General features: G+C 51.8%; 9 protein-coding genes across 12 annotated transcripts; 2 read left to right on the forward strand and 7 right to left on the reverse strand.

Moving 5' to 3' along the window:
• Positions 1 to 746: 746 nt before the first annotated feature.
• ABB37_05314 (hypothetical protein) lies at positions 747 to 4,892 on the reverse strand (the record flags this gene model as incomplete). The annotated part of the gene is made up of 1 exon (XM_015803279.1): positions 747 to 4,892. Exon 1 carries the CDS (start codon positions 4,476 to 4,478, stop codon positions 747 to 749), a length of 3,732 nt encoding a protein of 1,243 aa, XP_015657921.1. The 5' UTR covers positions 4,479 to 4,892.
• Positions 4,893 to 5,854: 962 nt separating this feature from the next.
• Positions 5,855 to 6,964, reverse strand: ABB37_05315 (hypothetical protein; the record flags this gene model as incomplete). Its single annotated transcript, XM_015803280.1, has 1 exon — positions 5,855 to 6,964. One exon carries the CDS (start codon positions 6,962 to 6,964, stop codon positions 5,855 to 5,857), a length of 1,110 nt encoding a protein of 369 aa, XP_015657922.1.
• Positions 6,965 to 7,515: 551 nt separating this feature from the next.
• On the reverse strand, positions 7,516 to 8,041 carry ABB37_05316 (putative mitochondrial Thioredoxin; the record flags this gene model as incomplete). The annotated part of the gene is made up of 1 exon (XM_015803281.1): positions 7,516 to 8,041. Exon 1 carries the CDS (start codon positions 7,978 to 7,980, stop codon positions 7,516 to 7,518), a length of 465 nt encoding a protein of 154 aa, XP_015657923.1. The 5' UTR covers positions 7,981 to 8,041.
• Positions 8,042 to 8,486: 445 nt separating this feature from the next.
• On the reverse strand, positions 8,487 to 9,517 carry ABB37_05317 (hypothetical protein; the record flags this gene model as incomplete). Of its 2 annotated transcripts, none has more annotated exons than XM_015803283.1 (1): positions 8,487 to 9,517. In XM_015803283.1, exon 1 carries the CDS (start codon positions 9,378 to 9,380, stop codon positions 8,487 to 8,489), a length of 894 nt encoding a protein of 297 aa, XP_015657925.1. In that variant the 5' UTR covers positions 9,381 to 9,517. The 2 variants fall into 2 exon arrangements, with proteins under 2 accessions (XP_015657925.1, XP_015657924.1); XM_015803282.1 differs by having other exon boundaries at positions 8,487 to 9,510.
• A 318-nt stretch (positions 9,518 to 9,835) lies between these two features.
• Positions 9,836 to 10,423, reverse strand: ABB37_05318 (hypothetical protein; the record flags this gene model as incomplete). The annotated part of the gene is made up of 1 exon (XM_015803284.1): positions 9,836 to 10,423. Exon 1 carries the CDS (start codon positions 10,382 to 10,384, stop codon positions 9,836 to 9,838), a length of 549 nt encoding a protein of 182 aa, XP_015657926.1. The 5' UTR covers positions 10,385 to 10,423.
• A 1,938-nt stretch (positions 10,424 to 12,361) lies between these two features.
• ABB37_05319 (putative eukaryotic initiation factor 5a) lies at positions 12,362 to 12,904 on the reverse strand (the record flags this gene model as incomplete). The annotated part of the gene is made up of 1 exon (XM_015803285.1): positions 12,362 to 12,904. One exon carries the CDS (start codon positions 12,902 to 12,904, stop codon positions 12,362 to 12,364), a length of 543 nt encoding a protein of 180 aa, XP_015657927.1.
• A 519-nt stretch (positions 12,905 to 13,423) lies between these two features.
• On the reverse strand, positions 13,424 to 13,957 carry ABB37_05320 (putative eukaryotic initiation factor 5a; the record flags this gene model as incomplete). Its single annotated transcript, XM_015803286.1, has 1 exon — positions 13,424 to 13,957. One exon carries the CDS (start codon positions 13,955 to 13,957, stop codon positions 13,424 to 13,426), a length of 534 nt encoding a protein of 177 aa, XP_015657928.1.
• A 653-nt stretch (positions 13,958 to 14,610) lies between these two features.
• ABB37_05321 (putative DNA repair protein) lies at positions 14,611 to 18,253 on the forward strand (the record flags this gene model as incomplete). Of its 2 annotated transcripts, none has more annotated exons than XM_015803287.1 (1): positions 14,611 to 18,253. In XM_015803287.1, the coding sequence occupies exon 1, from the start codon at positions 14,867 to 14,869 to the stop codon at positions 18,251 to 18,253; it is 3,387 nt and encodes a 1,128-aa protein (XP_015657929.1). In that variant the 5' UTR covers positions 14,611 to 14,866. The 2 variants fall into 2 exon arrangements, with proteins under 2 accessions (XP_015657929.1, XP_015657930.1); XM_015803288.1 differs by having other exon boundaries at positions 14,826 to 18,253.
• A 1,370-nt stretch (positions 18,254 to 19,623) lies between these two features.
• Positions 19,624 to 21,381, forward strand: ABB37_05322 (protein phosphatase putative (PP2C); the record flags this gene model as incomplete). 2 transcript variants are annotated; one of them, XM_015803289.1, is made up of 1 exon in its annotated part: positions 19,624 to 21,381. In XM_015803289.1, the coding sequence occupies exon 1, from the start codon at positions 20,161 to 20,163 to the stop codon at positions 21,379 to 21,381; it is 1,221 nt and encodes a 406-aa protein (XP_015657931.1). In that variant the 5' UTR covers positions 19,624 to 20,160. The 2 variants fall into 2 exon arrangements, with proteins under 2 accessions (XP_015657931.1, XP_015657932.1); XM_015803290.1 differs by having other exon boundaries at positions 19,630 to 21,381.
• Positions 21,382 to 22,351: the final 970 nt, after the last annotated feature.

Here is a 22,351-nt window from a genome sequence, read left to right on the forward strand (position 1 = left end):
AAAAAAAAGGCCTTCCTCCTCTGTACTGCCCATGGCTATTACGATTCTTATTATGTTTAGGATTCGCACGCATTTAAGTTGGCGTCGTTGGCCAGCGTCTGACATTTTTCTACGCCACGCTGAATATTCTTTTCAAACTGTCGTACGATAACTTCCGTTGTTAAAGCATTTGGAAGTTTCGTTCCCTGAAGGAGGATAGTACTAACATAAAGCAGAAGCATTTTATAAACCGACCCAGCAGTCTTTTACGATTAACATGCGTGAAAGGTTCAGGCAACGATGCCTGTTAGACGGAAGAAGGGGTTTGATAGCACTCAAGTGAGCGTTTAGGTGCATTATCTCACGCGCCCAAAAATCGTACACGCACACACAGCATCCGCATCTACTTCCTAAAGGCAGTTTTTTTGTTTGTTTATTAACACCCAGGAAAGAAAAAAAAACTACCTTCATAATACTACTTGGTATTACGGTGCATGATTCCTCTTTCCGTTTGCTTCACTGCGACTCCTTCCTTTATATATATACAAATTGAGACGTAATGTAGGGGAATCAGACGTCCAGTCAACACAGCGAGGGAGGGGGAAAGGGAGGGGGGGGGGGCAAAGGAAAAGAAAGGCAAAAAAGCGACGCTGCTGCATTACCGTCGGAGTGAGAAGAGGAGAAGGAAATGAGACACGACGCACACACAGAGGCAAAAACGAGGCAGTCGATTATCTGTATTCCGCATAACATGCTCCGCACCGGCATCAATGATTCTTTGCGAAGATGGCAATCGTGAAGATAATGTGAACAGACGCGGATGTCACCATGGTCCAGCGCGGGAGGTCCGCAATCCACACACGTCTGCCGTACGGCAAGTCGGACCAGCGATCCCAGTCCACGCCACCGCGGTCTGGCGGGGTGAGGGCAATGATCATGGCCATCAAAATACCCACCGCGCCGCATAAGATGTACGCCATGATCCGGCACGTCGCGTACGCCGCCAGCATACTCGACGGCGTGTCCATGTATTTGCTCAAATTGCCCAACCCCAGCCGCGTGTTGAAGAAGCGCACGACGCCGAGAAGGAGGTAGGCAAAACCGTCCAGCACCCCCCAAATAACCACCCGAGCATCCAGGTGGTACGGCTTCGTCGGGGCCTCGGCTGGCACGTACGGGCGAAGCTTCGACGGGCGCGTCAGCACACCGTGGCAAATGGCGAGGCTGATGAAGAAGGACCCGGTCGCGAAATAGTATAGCGCGGTGCAGCAGCGGAAGATAAAGTGGTTGCGGCGGTAGCTCCGCCACTGCGCCAGCGCCACCGTCGCGTCCACGGAGTGCTTCGTGACCGAGGCCACCGCGATGCTGCCGACGTCGTAGTGTTCGAGGTGGTGAAAGAGCGCAATGTGCAGCATCGTTGCCGCAGGGGCAAAGTTTACGCTGGGCGGCTGCGTGCGGAGGAGGGTGTCGCGCAACGACTCCTCAAACTCCTCGCTGGCGTGGTAGGCCTGCATGCCACAGGACAGAAGGCGGCTTGAGTGTCTTGTCCGCTGCGTACGCGGAGACGACGGCTGCGCCTCCACCGCGGGATCGTACAGGTCGCGGTATTGGTGTTGGTGGAGGTGGTCGTGTTGATGATGACGCGAGTGCGCCCGCCGTGGATCGGCGGCCTGCATCATGAGGATGCTCGCAGCAGGAGACGCGTGCGGATGCGCCTCTCCCTCTTCTGGCACGACCCCCACCTCCGTCGTCGTGGAGTTGCGCTGCTGAGGCGGGTGCAGGAGTCGAATGCGGACCGGGCCGGCGAAGATGCCATTCGCCAGCCACGTCCCGCCCTCTGCGGTGAAGGCGGGCTCGATGAAATACAGATACGGCTCATTTGGCGGTCGGGCAGCTGGCGCCGGCGGGACTGCCGCTGACGCTGCAGCATCCGCAGTTGCCGTCGCACCGGTGCCAGGTTGCTGCGTGGTGGACTTCGAGGCGGACCGCACCGGCCGCTCCTCGTCAAAAGGCTCCGTGTTGCGGTTGGTGCCTACGATGGGGAAGTGAAGCAGCGGTGCCTCAAACGCGTGCGGCTCCCCACAGCTGCCTTCACCATCAGCGTCCACGGTGGTCGAGCTCGCCGAAGGAGGAGAGCGTGGTGGTGGAGGCGGAGAAGACTTATTCGATGAAGAGGCGGAATCGATCGGCCCCACCGCAGCAGGCTTGTCGACGTTGCTGTTGGCACTGCCCCGCCCGAGGCCATCCCCCAGCGTCTCCTCCAACTCCTCGCGCAGCTGCCGCTGGGCGCGCAAATGCGGTAGCAGAATCACATCCTTGTAGAAGCGGCGGATGATGTGGGAGCAGTGCAGGTTGTTGTGGCCCTCGTTGTGCAGGAGTCCCATGTACACCTTGGCGGCCCGGCCGTCCGTGGCCTGCCGCAACTTCGTCGCGATGGCGACGGAGTTGATGGCCGGAATCAGCACATCCTGTGCGCCGTGCAACAACAGCAGCGGGGTATGGGTGAAGAAGCTCACCTCGTCCTGCAGCTCTCGCACGACGTCGATGGTGGGGAATCGGTTGAACGAAATGTAGCGGGCCACGTCGAAGAGAAGCGGCGACGGCCGCAAAAAGTCCATGTTGGGCGGGTCAGCCCCGGTGTCACGCAACGCATGGGCGTCTTCGGCCCACTCCTCCGGCGCTGGTACGAGAACGTCCTCTGGCACGGAGAGGCGACGCCGCTCCAGCTCCTGCACATCGAAGCCGTGACTGCGCAGCGTCGTCCATTTCTCCACGCAGCGCAGCGACGCAAATGGGGCAAGAAGGATGACGCCGCCGAGGGCGTAGTGTGGGCAAAGAAACGGCGGCGTCGCTTTCGGTCCGCTGCGTCGGCGGGCGTCGTCCAACTCGCCGTACGGTGCGTGCAACGACGTGCGTGCCCTGCGTCGGTCGGCCCCTGTGTCCGCGGTGTCTGCCTGCTGCGGCGCCGCGGCGTGCTTGCCGCTATCACTGCTGTCGGGGGGGACACGATTCGAGGGAAGCGGCACATTCGGCGGCGAGAAGGGCGGTCGTGGGCTGGCGCCGTGCGGCGTAGAAGTGGGAATCGGGGCGGTCGGCGAGGTCACCGGCACGGCACTTGACGGAACGGGAAGGGCGTTTTGCGGACACCGCACTGCTGCGGCGTACCCGGCTGAGTTTTGCTGGCCGCGAGACATGGGACACGCATAAGGGATTCGGTGGCTTAGGTCGGGAGAGTCGTGCAGCTTGAGAAAAACCTTTTTGATAAACTTCGCAGCGTGAATGGCCACACCTGTTCCAATGGAGTGGCCCACGAGGATAAGTCGCGACGGGGTTAAGCATGGATCGCTGGAGAAGAGAAATTCGATGACACGTTCCATGGAGCCGTTGATGGCCGCCTCGGACGGTTGGCCCTCGAAGAGGCCGTAGCCGGGGTACTCCGGAACCAAGATCGTCATGTGCAGTGCGTTCGCCAGTGTCAACAAGCGCAGGCACGACGGCCGTCCAATGTCCTCGCCGTTGCAGTGGAAGAAAATGGCCACGTGACTCGACATGCGGCGGCGAGGGCGGATAATGCTACACGGAATAGGGCTCGGCCAGGCCAACGTGAAGAGTCGATGTCCCATGTGCACACGACGGCCAAATACGACGGAGCCGCTGTGGATGTAGTAGGACTGCACATCATTCTCCCACGGAATGAAAATAAGCTTGAAGCTCGACTCAGAGTCAGAGTCCGCGTCGCCACTGCCGCCGCCGTCGGCGTTGTCCTGCTGGCTCGCAATCGCGATGCCGTGCAGGGCGCCGGCGACCAGGTCATCCGGCACCTTGTCCGACATACGACACTTGCGACGCAGGTACTCGATGCGCTCGTGGTCGAGGCGAGGTGCACGCTTGCCGGTCTGGCTGCGCACTTGAACTGCACCGTCCTCGTCACGAAAAAAACCGTACGTCGGCGGTGGCGGATAGAACATAAAAGCGTTCTTTATGCTGAAGCTAGAGAGCAAATACGGCCAGTCAAATGGCGAAGTATGGCGAACCTTCGAGATAATGCGCAGGGTCCACTCAGATCGTCGAACCGCCATGAAGGGGCAGCAATCGTGGTCCTGCTCATGTTGGATGGGGCCGTGGTGGTCCTCTCTGCTTAAGCTATGAAAAAGGAAAGACCCGTTCCGCTGCTGAGTCGGCGTGTGTCCTTCCGCCGTCAACGACAGGGGCGAGTTGCCAGCGAAGCAAGGGTGGTGTACGAACACTTCTTCGTGCAACTGAATATTAGTTGGTGTGTGCAGCTCGTTCGCATCCGGTGGTGATAGGCAGCTCGTCACCACAACAGTCGAGTTGAACAGCTCCTCCTCATCTTTTTTATCTCCGCCTAACGTTGCCGTACCGGGCCCCACATGCACGCGTGCCAAACTGCGCTTCTTCTTCCCAGGACGACACTCCTCGGCGCGCAGGGCGGTTGGCGACGATTCCTCAGACCCTGCGTCTTGCGAAAAATTACGCATGGCAACGCACAGGGACAGGTTCTAAGTGGGGTAAAAGAAGCACAACGATCGTGCGTGGTTGTGTGTGGGAGAGTTGCTATACAAGTACAGGAAGATCAAATAGGTGCGCATCACAGTGCAATAACGGCGCGAAAAAAAAAAACCCAAAGAAAAAAGGGGGGAATAGAAACGCTCAGCTTTTGTTCGACACGTCTGCCGTCTTGCGTTTGGTTTGCCAAGCAGGGAAAACAGGGGAGCAAAACCAAAAAAAGCAAAGCATGATAATAATAATAATAGCAGCGGCTATAATGACCAGTCCAGAGACCACTAACCGCTAACCGCTAATTGAAATGTCCGAAAGAATGAATACGAGAGCGACACAGCAGGATGCAGGATAGAATATATTGTGTTGAGAGAGAAAAGAAAAATGCCCACTAGGCAAATCAATACATCCGTCCAGTGAGACAACAGGGAAGAAAAGGGGGGCAAAATAGGATGAGGTGGGTAAAAAGACAGCGAGAGAGTTCGGGCTGGAAAGAGGGCCACCACATGATCAACAGTTGGGTACGCCGAAATCTACTCATGTCGAGAGCGTTGACAAGCGCAGCCGCAAAAGCACTGTGGTGAGCTTGACCAGGTGTTGCTCGAGAAGATGCGAAGCGCACCAGTAGAACAAGGTGAATGTTTTCAAGAAAACAGTCTCGCTGGGTCGTACCTTAAAATACTGGTTTTTGCTTCTTTGGCCTTTACGTATTAAATCTCAACAGCAACAAGAAAACGGTAATTGGAAAGAAAAGAAGCACCCAGAGATGGGCGAGAGGAACACGTAGACACCTATATAGAACGAGGAGGAGAGTAATAGAGACCGTTTCAACACGAGATGTTCATTCGTGTTCAACGCTGAATCGACAAAACCTTGGGCCTCAGGACACAACAATGATACAGGAAGGGAAAGCATCACCCCTGCAAGGAAGCGAGGTTGCCAAAACAGCCTGGAAAAGAAAGTCTCAAAAAAAGTATGTTGCCTTCACTAGTCAGTACGAATGTCATGTGGAGTTCAACAGTTGTCACGTATGCGGCGCGTCAGTTTGTGAAGTTCAACTTCTTGCTAGACATTGACTATAGTGTTGGCAACATCACAGAGAGAAACGACAAAACTCTAGAAAAAAAGATTCTCAGGTAACTGCCATTAAGTCACACAAAAGACACGATACAAATAACGAAAATCAAAAGAAATTTGTATGTTCGATGAAGAAAGAAAAGCAACACTTCAGCACGCGCGCATCAGAATGCACAGAGAATCGGTAAAACCTGAATTCACAAAATCACTTGACATTTAATCACCGTAGAAGTCGAGAGGTCTTTCGTCTCCATACCGCTCTCCATATAACACTTTTCTACTGGCCTGTGGCCAATTGCTGGCGGCGCTGCGCCCGCCTGGCAGCCAAATCGCGGCGGTAGTAAATAAAAACTTGGCAGATCATGTAGCAGGTGAAGACGGCCTGCACACCCCACAGCGCTGTCACGATAGCCATCGGTGCCACAACACCCTTTTCGCGCGTCTCACCAACCCACTTCGACGAGAGAATGCCGCAAAATCCATAGCTATATGGGCCCACAAAGGCAAAAATTGTCTGTGCAAGAGCTACGATGAGGCCGCTCAACGCTAAGACATGTTGCGTTGGGCGCAGCTTGTAATTGCTCTGATAAATGGGCCAATACCAGATCAGGAAGCTGAGCGGAATTCCCACCAAATAAATGCATGCCAGCACGATATTCAGCCCTTTGTTGATGTCTCGCGTGCGCGACTTGTCAATTGACGACTTGTACGGGACATAGTTACAGGCGATGGTGATGGGACAGTTTGCGACGAGGACAATGCACACCGCGACCCAGTCCCAGAAGGCCATCGTCACAAATCGGCGACGTTCTGGGGAAACGTCGGAGATCTTGTGGTACACGAGCGGCCGAATGCACAGAATCTTGGGTGGAAAATTCGGAGCTTGGCCGATAATGCCTGTCATTGTCTCTTCTTGAGCTACACGACCTTCGAGTTCGTTGAGGCGCTGTTCCTCGAGTACGGCGTTTTTCCAACGCTCCTGTATCTGATAAGCCTTCTTTTCCTCGTCCGTCATCCCTTTGGTGCTCTTCTTGTCTGTTCCGAGCATTTTCTTGATGACATTTTTCTTCGAGCCGTCCTTATGGTGCTGCTTCTCTCCAGCGGCATCGAAAGACACAGTGGCGTGGGAGCCAACGTTCCCGTTCCCGGTAGGAACGTAGGTGTCATTTGCATTCCCAAATGCACCAGGAGATGTCGGCATCCCGTGGATGTTCTCCTCGCGAGGCGAAAAGCTATCTGCCTCGGTATTGTAATTGTTACTACCACCGGCGCGGTCATTTGCAACAGAAGTGGGTTCTTGATCCGTAGCATGGCGCGTGGTTGTCGAATCTGGCTGCCCGAATTGATAAAGAGCGCGCAGCTCTTGGTTTTCGCTTGAGCCGTACATGACTGTGTGACTGACACACACGCAATTCACTCCACAAGAAAAAAAAACTGAGAGTTCTCAACGCCTCTGAGCGCTAATAAAAAGAAACGAATTCTTGGCAAAAACACAAAAAGAGGGAGGAAAAGCTCATCCGGGAAAAAAAAGGTCATGAACGAGACAAAAGTCGGCGAGTTACGGAAAGAAGAAGTAGCTCACTAGAGAGTTGGGTGAGAGTCCGCTTGGGGAACAAGAATTCTAGTCCGCGGTCACCGGTATCAGATTCCCGCGCTGGTGTCGAGAGTCGCAAAGTTGTAGCGTAGCAGTTCCTTCTACTCATTATCAATGATCACGCCAATAATCAATGTATTCTCTTTTTCTTTAACGGTTGTACGCTTGCCAGTGAAGCAACCTTGAAAGTTCTGAAAACGAAATAACACAAGCGCCATGGTAGGAAATAGAAAACCATTCTTAGTTGGCCATATGTGCTCTCATGTCAGAAAAGGAATAATAATAATAATAATTGAGTAAGAAACAACCAGCAGACTCGCAGAAGAAGACATCCAGTACATTTCTCATTTGCGGTACTTCTTGATCTCGTTGATGAGTTCGCTTTTCTCAACCAGACCAATTGTTGGAATATGGTTTTGCCTCATGAGAGAGAGGAGATCGCGGGGCTTCATAGTTTCCAGAACCTCATCGGACGGGATCGGTGGTGGCGGCACAACTTCGTGCTCTTGTACCAGGCGAGATACCGAATTAATGTCGGCCCCTTCAAATTTTTCAACAACGTTTCCACCTTTGAAAAAGAAGAAAGTAGGCATTGCGCGAACCGGATACGCGCTCATGATATCGGGAGTGTGGTCGACATCGACTTTTGCGAAATTGACGTGTGGCTTAGAGGCTGCTAAATTCTCCATAAGTGGAGAGATGGCTTTGCACGGCCCACACCAGGTGGCAAAAAAATCCACCACGGTGAGCTTTGGCTGGCTCAAGAGCACTTGAAGCTCAGAGAGCGAGGACACGATGCGCACCGTCATGAGGCGACAAAATAATCTTTTCTTTGTGAAAGGTGTGTCTTCAGGCGAAACAAAATTAACCTGTATTGGAAGAGTGAGCGTGAGGGAAAGAAAAAAGGAACGGAAAGTACGGATTACAGATTGGGGAGAAACAGTGATTGCGCTTATTTCCAAAAAAAAAACCTTCGAGAGAATTTCTTTTTTTTTTTAATGCTAACAAAATAGGAATCATTTGTTGCGCGTTCATCAGACTGAGAAACAGCGAAGCAGTGCAATTTCGCTTTTCCGAAGTTATCAGGCGATCTGAAGTCTTGTCTGAGTAATTGGAGTAATTACTTTAACGTAATTTTGAATACTACACAAAAACGCGAAGAAAACGGAGAAAAAAAGAACAATGCATAGGTTATAGAACAGATATCGACGACCGCCGGTACAGTGAAAATTCAATTTTTAGAACGTCAATAATAATATATGAAAGAAATCGACGACGGTATAAAAATCAAAAAATGTGTGTATAAACAGAAACGCTACTGCGTGCTGACGCTCTTCTTCTGCACGTTCTTTGGCTGAGCCTTCGCTACCGGCTTCGTGCGTTTCGCAGGTTGCGGGTCCTTCACTTCGGCGCAGGAGGGAACAAAATCTGCAGAAACACGCATGGGTTTCTTCTTTTGTGGCTCAAAGGAGAGCGGCGCCTGTCTGGGTGGATGATAAGCCTTCTGATGTTCTTCCTCAATTTTCTTGCGTTTGTTGTCCTCCGGGGCCTCAAACACAACCTTCGAGCCGTCGCCGTAAAACAGGTCGTGGTACGTACCCTCAGACGTCGCGCGCTCCGGATGCTCCTTCTTAAAACGCTCGGCGTCATATGGCAGCATGAGCGGAACACCAGGGTCCACATAAGCGCGCCGCTCTTCCCAGTCACGCGGAGGGCCTTCAGGAGTCGGAATGGTTTCCCTCGGCTGCACTGAGTTGTTGTACTTATCCGTCTTCGCACGATATGTGGCGATGTAATCCGCAATGTACGAAGGAATGTCGGAGAACAAGTTCTGCTCCATTGTGATGATATCGTTGCAGATATCCACCGCGTTTCCGAAAACCTCCTCATCGTCCTGGCAGAAAGCGCTAAGACCGCGAATCACAGACATGTAGCACTCGTCCACCTCACGGGCGGCCATCTTAAAGACACGAGGATCAGACAGGTCGCCGCCGCCGAGCTGCTCCTTCACCACGCCGTCATTCTCTTCGGCAGCGTTTTCACCAACAGCGTTTGCGTTCTGCTCCTCAGCAAGTTCGGGTTGAGCATCACCCTGAAGTTCTGCCTCTGTGTTATCTATTTGCTCATCCGCGTTGTGAGCAGTTTCATCCGCCGGAGCATTTTCCACGTGTTCCTCGACGGGCTCATGCACACCTTCCTCGGAAACCATCTTTGCTTTCAATCACAGAAAATAAATCGTAAGGCAATTTTTCGCAGTTTGTGTTTGCAATCTCTAGAGTACTCGGAGAAGATATGACGTGTGTTTCCGCTCCGCTAAAAAACAGGTTTATTTCAATTTCTAAAGGCTTCAAGAAGAAATCACTCAGATGACGAGGTGTGAAAGGGACATGGAGAAAAAAAAAGAAAGAAAACAGAAATGTTCGAACGTTGTACAAGCATAAGAAGCAATAACATTGTCCGCTTGCAGTGCACGTAAAGACCTTTCGGATAACAACGGTCTTTTAATGAGCGATACTGATTCTTTAAGGGTAAACAGAGTTAAATTTCTAAAAGCTAAAGATGCCACAAAACAGGGACGCGTCACCACCCGATTAACCGTTTCGATTCACACTTTTGAAGACACTTCAAGCGCCACAGAAATATACAACATACGAAAAAAAAAAACTAAGAGCTCCGGAATTCTATGAAGTCTCTGAGATCCGTTGGATGTATGAAGAAGTTTGACAGTGAAGCATCCATGTCCGCCAATAGTGCTGGCGCTGTGCAACTACGGTGTATGCGCTGCCAAGGTTGAGATTGATGCACCTCCTTCTTGTGTTTCCTTTCTTGCAGTATTGCGCGTGTGGTAGTCCTTTTCTTCGCCTCTAAGTACGTTTGCACATCCTTGATGTGGGCTTTCCAAAGAAGCTCTCTTTCTAAATTGGGCGCATTTTTCTGACTCTGTCGAAGTGCCGTAGTGTTCCTGCTGTGCTTTTTGTTCGTGGGGACAGTGGAAGCTGGGATGTTTGGATCTTCATGCGTCTCCTCGGGCAAGTCAGTGTCATCTGCGTCGCTTGCTCCAATGCGATCTAATAGCCGCTCGATCTCATCAACTTGCTCTTTTGATAGTGACTCGTCGTGATGCGCAACGTCATGCCCAGCAGTATCAAATTTTGATTGTGGGATAACTGGAGATCGGGAACCCGGCGACAGAAACTCACCCCGATACTCCATGTTGCGAAGTAACGGAAAAAACGACTTGCGCCTTTCAACTGTACAGAGAAAAAAGAGGGAAACAACAGACAGATGAAGATGGGATACGGTAAGCAGTTTTTAACAGCACATGCACGCTCCATGACTTTTCGTAGAGGGCAGTTAGTTCAGGGAACTCAGCAGCTGTTCTGCAAGCCATAAAAGTCATACATTGAGACGAGGTTCATTTCAAGCTTTTCCTCGTTTCCTTCATCTTTAGCGACGCTTCGCAATCATAAATCCAGTTAACACGATTTTTGTTAAAAGAAATTGTTGCACAAGACGGCGTCACAGAAAAAAAAGTTTTGTATCGTGCTTTTCGGCACCTTCTTGATTTCGGCATGCTTGCCGAGACAGCATGATCCCTGTGTACGAAAGCGAAGGGTTCTCACCGCATACAGCCCTTTGCAAGATTCCAAATTGTGGCAGACTCGTGGGCCGCGCGAACGGATCGGGGCTTTTCTGAACTTGGTTCTCTTCACCTTCCCCCCCCCTTCCCTTTCTTTCGCGCCACTCCCTCTGCAACCGTCTTTCCTCTCTTTGCTTTCTTCGTCCGACAGATTCAACTTATGCCCCGTCTCAGCACACCGGCATCCAGTAGAGTTAAAGTGGTTTTGTCTCCCTGCTCGATTGTCTACTTTTGTTCGACAACTTCCTTGGGTTTTGAGAAGAAATCTGTTGAAGAAAGAAGTGTTTTCACCTTCCCCACATGCGCTCAGAACGAACAGCACTCTTTCCCAACAGCCGTAGAAGATAGTTGCGCTGCTGCGTGTTTGATTAACACAGAGGTTTAGCCTTGCATTGTCACAACGGTTATGAAGCGTCTTGTTGTTTCTTTAGTTACTTCTGACATAATATATTGTCAAACTTATTAGCTACAATGAAACGTTCTGAGCACTTCCTCACAACACTCTAGGTCCTCTTACGGGCAGTTGAATGCCAAAAATGTTTCACGGGGAAGTGGGTAACTTTGCGGCATGTCAATACTTGGCATTATTACTATTACTCAGTTCTTTGAATTAACTCTTTCTGTCCATGTGATCAACCTCCCATGTATTGTCATACATCACACCATAAGAACAACTTTAAAAAGAAATGGAGTGTGAGACATCCGATCCTATTTCACTACTCGTGTTTCTGAGCAATACACGTTGAGACACAAAGACTTTTACAGGGGTTAAAACGGTTTCTCTCGATTTGCGAAAATAGTGCGACTCAACTTTTGCTTCACGTCATTTGCACAACTGTGAGTGTTTTGTGTGTTCTTGACGAGTTTTTCCGAAAACCCTTTAATGTGTTTTCGTTTCTAAAGTGGTATATCACTGCTCAAACGCTTCTTTGTACACGGAGAAATCTGTCTTCTTGTGTGTAGATGTCTTTTTGAGTTGATGTTGTCATCAACGCGCTGGTTCCAAGGCGTAACAAACGACGCCGCCACTTTTTTTTTGGTTCTCATTTTTTGTTTGTCTGCGTGAATCTGTGAAGGTCGATATTGTTTCTCTTGTTGTTGGTGCTCTTCCCAATTTCAAGCATACCTTTTTTTGCTGTTGTAGCTTATCTGCTATTATCTGAGTTACTTCGATGTTAGAAAAGACAACAGCGCTTTTCTACATTTCCTTGTTTTGTAGTTTTTTCCTGTTTCATCAAACGTTTTACTCATGCCATTCCGAAGATTTAAGGCTTGTTTTTTTTTTAATTGTAGCTTACGCAGTTTGCACAATCATAACTGGTTAAAGCACACGAGAAATCACTGATTTCGCACTTTGTCACCGAGCGTACGGGACGAGGTTCGTCGTGTCTGCTCTTCTTCTTTCCGTCAGGAATTATTCTAATTACCGACGTGTAGCACATTACAACGACCATAAGGCAACGGTTCTCCTAGAAAATTTAACTGTTAATGTGCTATGTCTCCTCTTTTCTTAACTCCTTTATTGATCCTTCTTCAACTAACAACGCGAACTACAATACAGCCTCATTTCCAATCTCCCCGACCAGGACGTTCTTGGTCTGCAGCACCTGCTCGATGCCCATGGCAGACACAACCACGACCATCACCTCCTTGCCGGCGTCGAACTGCTCCTTGATCATCGCAGCGAGTGCCTGATCCGGAGGCATGTCAAGATCCTCGCGGCTGTTACCCTCGTCGTCCATCAAGGACAGGTGAGACGGGAGCGCGGGGTCCTCGTTGGGCTGGATGTCCAGCACGCTGTACGTGAAGGTCTTCACGAACGGCACCTCCACATTGTGGGTGGACGGGGCCTGGTCCTCGAGACGGTTGCCAGTGAAAATGTCAGTGGCGACAATGCTCACCTTAGCGTGGCCGTGCTTGCCGGTCTTCGACACGGACAGGTCGATGACCTTGCACGGGCGCTGGTTGATGCAGATGTAGCCACCCTTCTTCAGAGCGCCAGCAGCCATCGGGTACGTCTTGGACGCGTTATCACCACCGGCCTGGTGGGAGAAATCGTGGTCCTCGTCAGACACTGCCGAGAAATGAAGCATTTCTTTACCTTATTTGCTGTTTTTTCCCGCATTATGCTGTGATGAAATGATGTCGCTGATGCGTCCTCAAATTTCTTTGCAAGGAAAGAAAATGATTTTATGTTGATAAGATAAGAGAAAATTATAGGTGAAAGCGGCGGGGACTGCACTTTCCTGTTTTATGTACGGAGAAGAAACTGGATGGATATGCGCCTTACTCAATAATGAACTGAAACACTTTTATTTCAGTTTGTTGTTGCTTTTTTCTGGTTTCTGGTGGCGAACAATATAATAACGTAATTATAGCAATCAAGGACTTTCTCAAAAGAGAATGAAAACGTGGCCACCGACACGAGAAACATAGGTGTAAGGTTCATATGCGTCCCCTCTGTTTCTTCCATTGTTGTTACACTCGTACCCTACTATCGTTTTTTACTTGCCGCAAATATTGCTCCACACATCACTTTCCGTTTTCTCGTCAAAAAAAAATGAATGACTTTGTCTCTTCAACATATTCAATAATAACTTCCCTTCATTATTTTAGTTCATCGAATTCACTTCAAAAACGTTCTTGGTCTGCAGCACCTGCTCGATGCCCATGGCAGACACAACCACGACCATCACCTCCTTGCCGGCGTCGAACTGCTCCTTGATCATCGCAGCGAGTGCCTGATCCGGAGGCATGTCAAGATCCTCGCGGCTGTTACCCTCGTCGTCCATCAAGGACAGGTGAGACGGGAGCGCGGGGTCCTCGTTGGGCTGGATGTCCAGCACGCTGTACGTGAAGGTCTTCACGAACGGCACCTCCACATTGTGGGTGGACGGGGCCTGGTCCTCGAGACGGTTGCCAGTGAAAATGTCAGTGGCGACAATGCTCACCTTAGCGTGGCCGTGCTTGCCGGTCTTCGACACGGACAGGTCGATGACCTTGCACGGGCGCTGGTTGATGCAGATGTAGCCACCCTTCTTCAGAGCGCCAGCAGCCATCGGGTACGTCTTGGACGCGTTATCACCACCGGCCTGGTGGGAGAAATCGTGGTCCTCGTCAGACACCGCTGAGAAGTAAGGGTACATTGGCTTTAGCCAGAGCTGTAAGTTTATAACAAGTTTCTTTCTTAAATGATTTCTTACTTGTAATAAGGATGTGTGAAAGAAATGTAGTAGGGAATTTGCGCTACTGTTTCGTTCTTATGTAAGACAAATTGAAAGAAATAATCGACGATCAGGTGTCTTCGTTGCGATGGAGTATTTGCAGCGCGTCATGTGACGGCGATATTTGTCGTTTTTTTCGAATCGGCGGAAACCTGGCCTTCCTCTGGGTCGGACGAAATACAGTAGTCAAAGCAACTCGCTACTCTTCGAAAATCCTAAAACCCAGAAGTAAAGTGAGTTTTTTTTTTTCCAATCGCATGTTTATAGAAGAGCGCGTCTTTTGCTCTGACCCTGCGAAACTCCACAGGGTGAGAGAAATGCATCTTTAACGAAATCGTGGCGTTGCGTCTTCAATGGAGGATCAATGGCAACTATTACAATCCCACGGTGCCAAATTAAGAAGGGGAAATAGCGGTCTACGTTTTTGTGCATCACCGTGACTCAAGCTTTTCGGGCTTTCTTATTCTGGTGAGTGTTTTCTCTCTTCTTTTCATAAGTTCGACTTTCTCCAACTCTTTCTCCTCACTTGTTGCGGTTATTGTGCTGTCGATGCTGTAACGTGGTCGTTATTACCTAGCGTCGACGCGGTTCTTCCGGCATACGCAACACACTTGCTACCTGTTGAAGTTCGTTGGAAACCCTCTCTTTGCGCCAACCACATTTTGTAAACATCCTTACGGTTGTGCACTAAGTTTGTCCCCTGGCATAGCGCAATCAACAGTATTCTGGATATCTTTCTTTTCTCTTTTACCCGTGTCTGTTGACCCCTGGAAATTTTTCTCTGTCTGTCAGCGAGAAAGTTAATCTTTCTCTTTTTTCCTCCTTTCAAGCATGTCCAACTATGCTGAGCATCCTGATCTCACTCTAAACGAAAAGGGTGTGTGGCGCTTGGCCACCAAAAAAGATCATGCATACAAATACATTGTGCAAAGGGCACCTACCGCCCGCGCTCGGTGCCGGAAATGTTCGCAGCTGGTTCAGAAAGGTGAGTTGCGCGTCGGTCTTCCAATTCGTCATTGTGCTGGAGACAACGGCTGGATTTCAGCCTGGCAGCACCTGAGCTGCACTCGAATTGCTGAGGAGTGCGACTACCCGTCTGAGATGCAAGGATTTGCGCATTTGAAGCCGGAGGAACAGGATGTCGTGAAGAAGGAGGTCACCTCCGCTGCGGTTCCGGAGCACCTGCAGCCGTTAGATCCGGACGACCTCGTGCACCGCGGCAAGATGGAGCAGATGGCTCCGCCGCCCACGCTGTTGCGACCGTTGCTTGCGTACCAGAAGGAAGGTATGGGCTGGATGGTGCGCCAGGAGTTAGAATCGGAGGTCAAAGGCGGCATCCTGGCCGATGAAATGGGTATGGGGAAGACGATCCAAACGATCGGGATGATGCTCACCCACCGCGTAAACGGGCCGACGCTGGTTGTCTGTCCTGTGAGCTCGATGCTGCAATGGGAGGCTGAGGTCAAGGAGCACGTTGTGCCTGGGTCGCTCTCCGTGGTCGTCGTGTACAGAACCACGAAAGTGGCGAAGGAGGACTTGGAGAACGCAGATTTGGTGCTCACAACGTACCCCATGATTGAGCATGCGTGGCGAGCGCTGATTAACGAGATTAAAGTCCCCTGCCCGTACTGCGGTTTGCTTTTCATCCCTCGGCAGTTGGTGGTGCACAACAAGTATTTTTGCGGCCCGCTGGCGAGGAAGACTCAAAAGCAGGCGAAGCGCGAGAAAAATGCGGCGAGCGCCGCCACCAAATCTCGTGGCGTCCAGTCGGCCGAGACAATTCGCAAAGGTCTGCGCACTCTACACGTCGACCTCGAGGAAGACGACACGGCGGCGGAAAAGGCGAGCACAGGAAAGAAAGATGCCGTGCCGCAGCAGCGACGACACAACCGCTTCGACGAAGATGCCGAAAGCAGCGCCGCGCTGGCCGTCAAGAGAGAGAAACGTGACGGTTCGAGTGGCGGCACTGCACCTCTCACTGCGTCGACAGTCATCAAAAAGGAGGGGGCGGATCCAGACGCGGAAGGCGCAGAAGGCAGCGACAAGAAGGTCATCCAACCAGCCGCGGCCTCTCGCGGTGTCGTTGGCCCAATAGGGATGTATCAGGAGCTGATGCGCGAGGCGGGCCGCACCGTGCGAAGTCGCTGGGACCCTTTGCGACGTGACGGGGAGAGCAGCAGCAGTAGCAGCGAGGAGGAGGAGGAGGACTCTGACGACGACAGCAGCGACGCGTCCTCCGACACCTCCTACGACTCTGCGGCGGCGGAGGCAGAGGAGAAGGCGGCGGCTGAACGTGCCTCTGAGGCGCTCGCGGCATTTCGCTGTTCTGCCTGCCAATTTCAGTTTCTACGCTACCCATTCTGCCCCAAGACGGGTCAGCACCACATTGTGCCAGAGGGGCTGCGGGACGTGATCGAGAAGGACACCGGCGGCGACGACGTTGACCTGATGGGGTCCATCTTCCATTCCATTAAGTGGGCTCGCGTGATTCTAGACGAGGCGCACCGCATTAAAGGTCGCACAACCAGCACCGCCCGCTCCGCCTTCGCGCTGTCGGCCGAGTATCGCTGGTGTCTGACCGGCACCCCGTTACAGAACCGTGTCGGCGACCTCTACAGTCTCCTGCGCTTTCTGCGCATGCGGCCCTACGCGCATTACTACTGCGGGACCGAGGGCTGCTCCTGTACCTCGTTGTCGCACCCCTTCTCGTCCACCTCGCTGCGGCAGTGTGTCTTCTGCGGCCACGGCCCGCTGCAGCACAGCTCCTACTTCAACCGCTTCATTCTAAACCCCATTAACCGCTACGGCTACATCGGTGATGGCCGACGGGGGATGATGATGCTCTCGAACGACGTGTTCGCGAAGGCGATGCTGCGGCGCACGAAGCTGGAGCGCGCGGCCGACCTGCAGCTCCCTCCCTTGACGATCGAGGTGCGCCATATCGAACTCACCAAGGAGGAGCGCAACTTCTACGAGTCCTTGTACAAGAAGAGCACGGCGGAGTTCGACACCTTTGTGCACAAGGGCACGGTACTGCACAACTACGCGCACATCTTCCAACTGCTGAGCCGGCTGCGGCAGGCGCTGGATAATCCGCTGCTGGTGATGCGGGGCATGGAGGTGGGGCCGGTGGTAAATGTGAAGGGCCTTTGCGGCATCTGCGGCGACGCCCTCGACGGCGAGAGCGCGTTGAAGGTGCACCCTTGCCGCCACCAGTTCCACCGCCTGTGCCTCGGTCAGTTTCTCGAAAGCGCGCCCGACAAGGAGTTCCACTGCCCCACCTGCTTTGTTCGCATCAACGTCGATCTGCGGCAGCTGCGACAGGATTTGGAGGAGGACGAGGATGCGGTGGAGGGCGGTGGAGACGGTGGTGGGCTGATCACGGCCGCGCTGCCCCCGGAGCTGGAGCAGGAGGCCAACGGCGACTCAGACAACGATGAGGACGGCAATGAGGAGGCCGACGAGGCGCCAACGACGGCGTCGAAGAAGGGCAGCAGCCGTCGCCGCAGCTCAGCACCGACAGCGTCGCGCGGCGCAATGAAGAGGCAGCAGACTGCGGGGGAAGCGGAAGGTGATGGCGACGAGCAGACGCTTGCGTCGCACTTCATGGCGCAGTCGCAGGAAAAGAAGAAGAAGTCGCAGGAGCCCACAAAGAAGGACCAGCAAAGCATCCTGGCTCGACTGGACCCGCAGAAGCCCTTACACGGCACGAAGCTCGACGCCATCGCAGACTACGTCGACAGCGTCCCAAAGGACGAGAAGGTAATTATCTTCTCGCAGTTCGGCTCCATGCTTGACCTAACGCAGTACTGGCTGCAGCGTCGCTTCGTGAAGGCGGTGAAGCTGTGCGGATCGCTCACGCTGACACAGCGGCAGTCCGTGCTGCAGGCGTTTCTGCACGACCCCACGGTGCGCGTCATTCTCATCTCGCTGAAGGCCGGTGGCGAGGGCCTCAACCTGCAGGTGGCCAACCACATCGTGCTAACCGATCCGTGGTGGAACCCGGCCGTGGAGATGCAGGCGGTGCAGCGGGCCCACCGCATTGGGCAGACGCGACCGGTGCACGCCGTTCGCTTCGTGACCGCGAGTTCGGTGGAGGAGCGCATGGTGGATCTGCAGGACAAGAAGATGCTTGTCTTTGAAGGCACGATTGATGGCAAGATGCAGTCGTTGAATAAGCTGTCGGAGGAAGACCTACAATTCCTTTTCACGCGCTGAGAGGGCAAGAGAAGGCGTCGTGGTAACGGAGCAGGTTGTGCAATCCTTTTTTTTTTTAACGCAGTGATGTCTCGGCCTTCACATTCTTTCGCCAACAAGGCAAAGTTGTGAAATGTGACTTTTAGCCACATAAGAAGAGAAGAATAACCTTGTAGACGGAATACAAAGGAAGTCTTTTTGGGTGTTTCTGAACACTTAGTTGCTCCTTTTTTTTCTTCTTTCTTTTTCCTTCGAGTCCAAGCCACAAACTATCTATTGTTCGTGATTAGACACAAACATCCTCACACACACACACACACAAACGTATATACAACATCATTTCTTGTCGCGTATCTTCACCGCACACATCGCAGTGCTTCATTTCGGCTATTTATTTATTTAAAACACTTTTTTAAAAAAATGTTCTCTCTCTGCTTTCATCATTACATATACAAAAACAAATCCCTATCATCACTATTTTATTATTGTTATTGCCACTATCGACTGTCGTTGTCAAGCTCGAGCGAGCTTGGTCCCTTCTCTCGAAGCTGAAAGTGGGTTCTGCCCTGTGCTGTCCGTCTCCCGTACGAGGGCTCCCTTTTCTCTCTCTCGTTCTCTCTCTGTGTTCTGTGCCTGCGTGACGGCGTCGAGACCGTGTGCCCGTGTGCGCGTGTACGTGCAGCGGCCTTCCTTGTTGGTACCCTTAAAAAAAAAAAGGTAGGCAGTATGCAGTGGGGTCTGTCCGTTTGCCGCGTTTCCCCTTTTTCCCGTGACGACAGCGGGGGTTCTTAGGAAAGAGTCACGTTCGTCTCCAAGAAAAAGGAAGAAATAATGAGACCTCTTATGTTTTAAAATACCTATTATCACGCGACGGTTCAGTATTGGCAATATGCATTGGTGTTGTTTTTAAAGAAACTTAAAAAATATTTCTTGCTCCATGTCAGGTATGTGAATCGAACACACATTCCGAAACCAAAAAAAGAAAAAACTGCAATAATAATAAAAAATGTAAGGATAACGTTGTTCCTTGCAGCATTGGATTGGTTGAAACGGTCTAAATGCTCGTAGGAACGTGTGTGTGTGTTTGATTGAATTCGAGTGACGTATTCCGCTCGCTTGTGCTCTTCAGATCGCATTTACAGCGCTGTCTTCCCTCCCCCCCCCCCTTTCCTCTCTCCCACTTCCCTCCCTTCACCTTCTTGTATTTTCCTTTTGCTCCTGCACCGCGTTTGATACCGCACGCATGCACGTGCATCGTTCTTGCTTTCTCCCCTTTTCCTGCCGTTCTTTTCCGTTTCTCAATCGGATTGAATGCCTGGTCTGCCACGACTCTTCTCTTTTTTGGTGTTGTTGCTTCAACAACAATATTAATGAATTCTCGATTGTGAAAAAGCAAAAGGTTTTTTTTACTCCCGCCTCGTTTGTCGCATTTCCGTTTCTTGACCTTCTCTTCTTTCGCTGATTCGCAGTCTCTCCTAACCAAAGATATCTATACAGAGATATTCTTCTATAACACCTTTTTTTTGTCCCTGTTGTTCTCTTTAGAAGAGAAATTCTAACGTTTGTCCGACTCAAGTTTTCACCAACTCCTCGGTATTCTATTTCATTGACTGCCCCTTTTTTGTTGTTGTTTGCTTGTTTCGGGTTTCTCCATCCCATTTAGCAGCAGATTCGTCTAGTTGTATTTCTCTGTGCACGTTTTCTCGCAAGACTTTTTTTCTTCCATTCCACATCGTTGATCTCTCAATAACAGATACACGCAACCCGTACAGTAGGAAGAAAAGAAAGAAACGAAGGATCCCTTTTTAGAACACCACTCTTCTTTCCCAACTTTTTTTTTCCAGCTATTGTTGTTGTTCAATTTCTTTTTAAGAAAGGAATTTTTCTCTTCTGTTTTTTTTCTCTGAGATTACCACGGCACCGAAAAAATGGGTATTCCTCTTCCGAAGCCGGTGATGACGCAGCTCCAGGAGCGCTACGGAAATGCCATTTTCCGCTGCGGCTCCAACTGCGTCAACGGGTACCGTGAGACGATGGAGGACGCACACCTGACCTACATGACGGACACCTGGGGCTTCTTCGGTGTCTTTGACGGTCACGTCAACGACCAGTGCTCTGAGTACCTGGAAGGGGCATGGCGCAAAGCCATCGAGAAGGAGCCGATTCCGATGACGGATGACAGGATGAAGGAGATTGCGCTGCGGATTGATCAGGAATGGATGGACTCCGGCCGCGAGGGCGGCAGCACGGGAACCTTCTTCGTAGCCCAGAAGAACGGCAACACGATGCACCTGCAGGTGGGCAACGTAGGCGACTCCCGCGTGGTGGCCTGCATCGACGGCGTCTGCGTCCCCTTGACGGAGGACCACAAGCCGAATAATGAGGAGGAGCGCAACCGCATCGAAAACTGCGGCGGCCGTGTCGAGAACAACCGCGTCGACGGCAGCCTGGCCGTCAGCCGCGCTTTTGGTGACCGCGAGTATAAGCTCGGCGATGGCGGCCAGCTGGAGCAGAAGGTCATCGCGTTAGCGGACGTGCAGCACAAGGACCTCACCTTTAACTCGAACGACTTCGTGCTGCTGTGCTGCGACGGCGTGTTTGAGAGCAACTTCCCGAACGAGGAGGTCGTCGCCTACGTCAAGGAGCAGCTGGAGACGTGCAGCGACCTCGCGGAGGTGGCGGGTCGGGTGTGCGAGGAGGCCATCGAGCGCGGCAGCCGCGACAACATCTCCTGCGTTATTGTGCAGTTCCGCGACGGCAGCGACTTCGCGGCGGAGCCGCACTCCACCGTCGTGCCCGGCCCGTTTAGCGCGCCCCGCAATAGCGGGTTCCGCAAGGCGTACGAGATGATGGCAGACAAGGGCAACACGACGGTCGGGGCGCTGCTAGAGAAGCGCTACGACACCCTCAAAAACGCTGAGGCCCTCACCCCCGAGGAGACGGAGGAACTTGACCAGTTCGAGGCCGGCCCGGACGCGAAGCTCACAGGGGCGGACCGCCAAGAGTGGTTCACGAACTACTTCCACAAGCTGTGCGAGGCGTCAGCCAACGGGAACAGTGATCAGATGGAGCGCCTGCAGTCTCTGCAGCAGCAGGCCGGCATCCCGCTGTCGATTTTGCTGTCCCTCATGGGTGAACAGACGCAGTAGGAGAAGACCAAAAAAACAACAACAACCGAGGAAGTTCCTTTACCGACCCGCAAGCGGGCGATAAACCACTAAAAGATGCGAAGAAATCGAAGATCAGAGAGCGCGCGCGAGAGAGAGAGAGAGGAAGGTGAGTTAGGTCTGAGGCGGCCGGAATAAAGGCGTGGAGTACTTTTATTCACTTCTCCGCGTCCTTCCCCCCAAGGCGTAGGTGCCCGAGATGAGCATGGATGCGAAGAGCAGTTACAACAACAATAAGATAAAAAGATTCTCGGAAGACAAAGCATTTTGAAAGTCAGGGGTTGCTAACACAGAGAGTGATATCACAAAGAATCGTTGAACCGCTTTCGTCATGGTGACAGGTTGCCCCCTTTTTCTTTCTCCCTCCTCCTCATGCGCTCGTCGACCCCGCTTGCGGACCGTGTGTTTTTTTTTCTACTGTTACGCGCCTCTTGTTTTTCACGTCTTCGGTGCTCTGTGTGCCCGGGCTGCGTGTTCTCTTTCGTCGTATCTGTCGTTGTTGCTGATGCTTTCTGTTTGTTCTTTGTGCTCCGCGTTGTGGAGGTAGAAACTTGATAGTAAAACTTCAAAAACGGCTGCTTATTGATGCAGGGCATCTCCTCCTGTTTCTCTCTCTCTCGACTTCTGTTATACATGTACATCTAGGGATTTCTCTCACTAGTCAACTATACATGTTTTACTCTACTTGTACACAGGTGCCTGTGTGGCGCTCGCTCTCTCTCTCGTTCTCTTCTGTGTCTTTGTCTCTCTTTGTGCAGGTTGTCAACTGTTTTTTCTTTCTTTCTTTTTTCCCTATGCGGTGGTGCCTCGTTCTATAAATATACATCCGTAGTCGCCGCGCATGCTTGTGCCATTATACTGGATGGATGAAGTGAATTGGCTTTGTTCTGATTGTGTGGGTGTGTGTGTCTTTGTTTCCCCCTCCCTTCGTTGTTGTGAGAGATAGCGGCGT

The sequence above is a fragment of the Leptomonas pyrrhocoris genome, assembly GCF_001293395.1.
Source record: "Leptomonas pyrrhocoris isolate H10 chromosome Unknown, whole genome shotgun sequence".
In the NCBI taxonomy this organism is placed as follows: Eukaryota; Euglenozoa; class Kinetoplastea; order Trypanosomatida; family Trypanosomatidae; genus Leptomonas; species Leptomonas pyrrhocoris.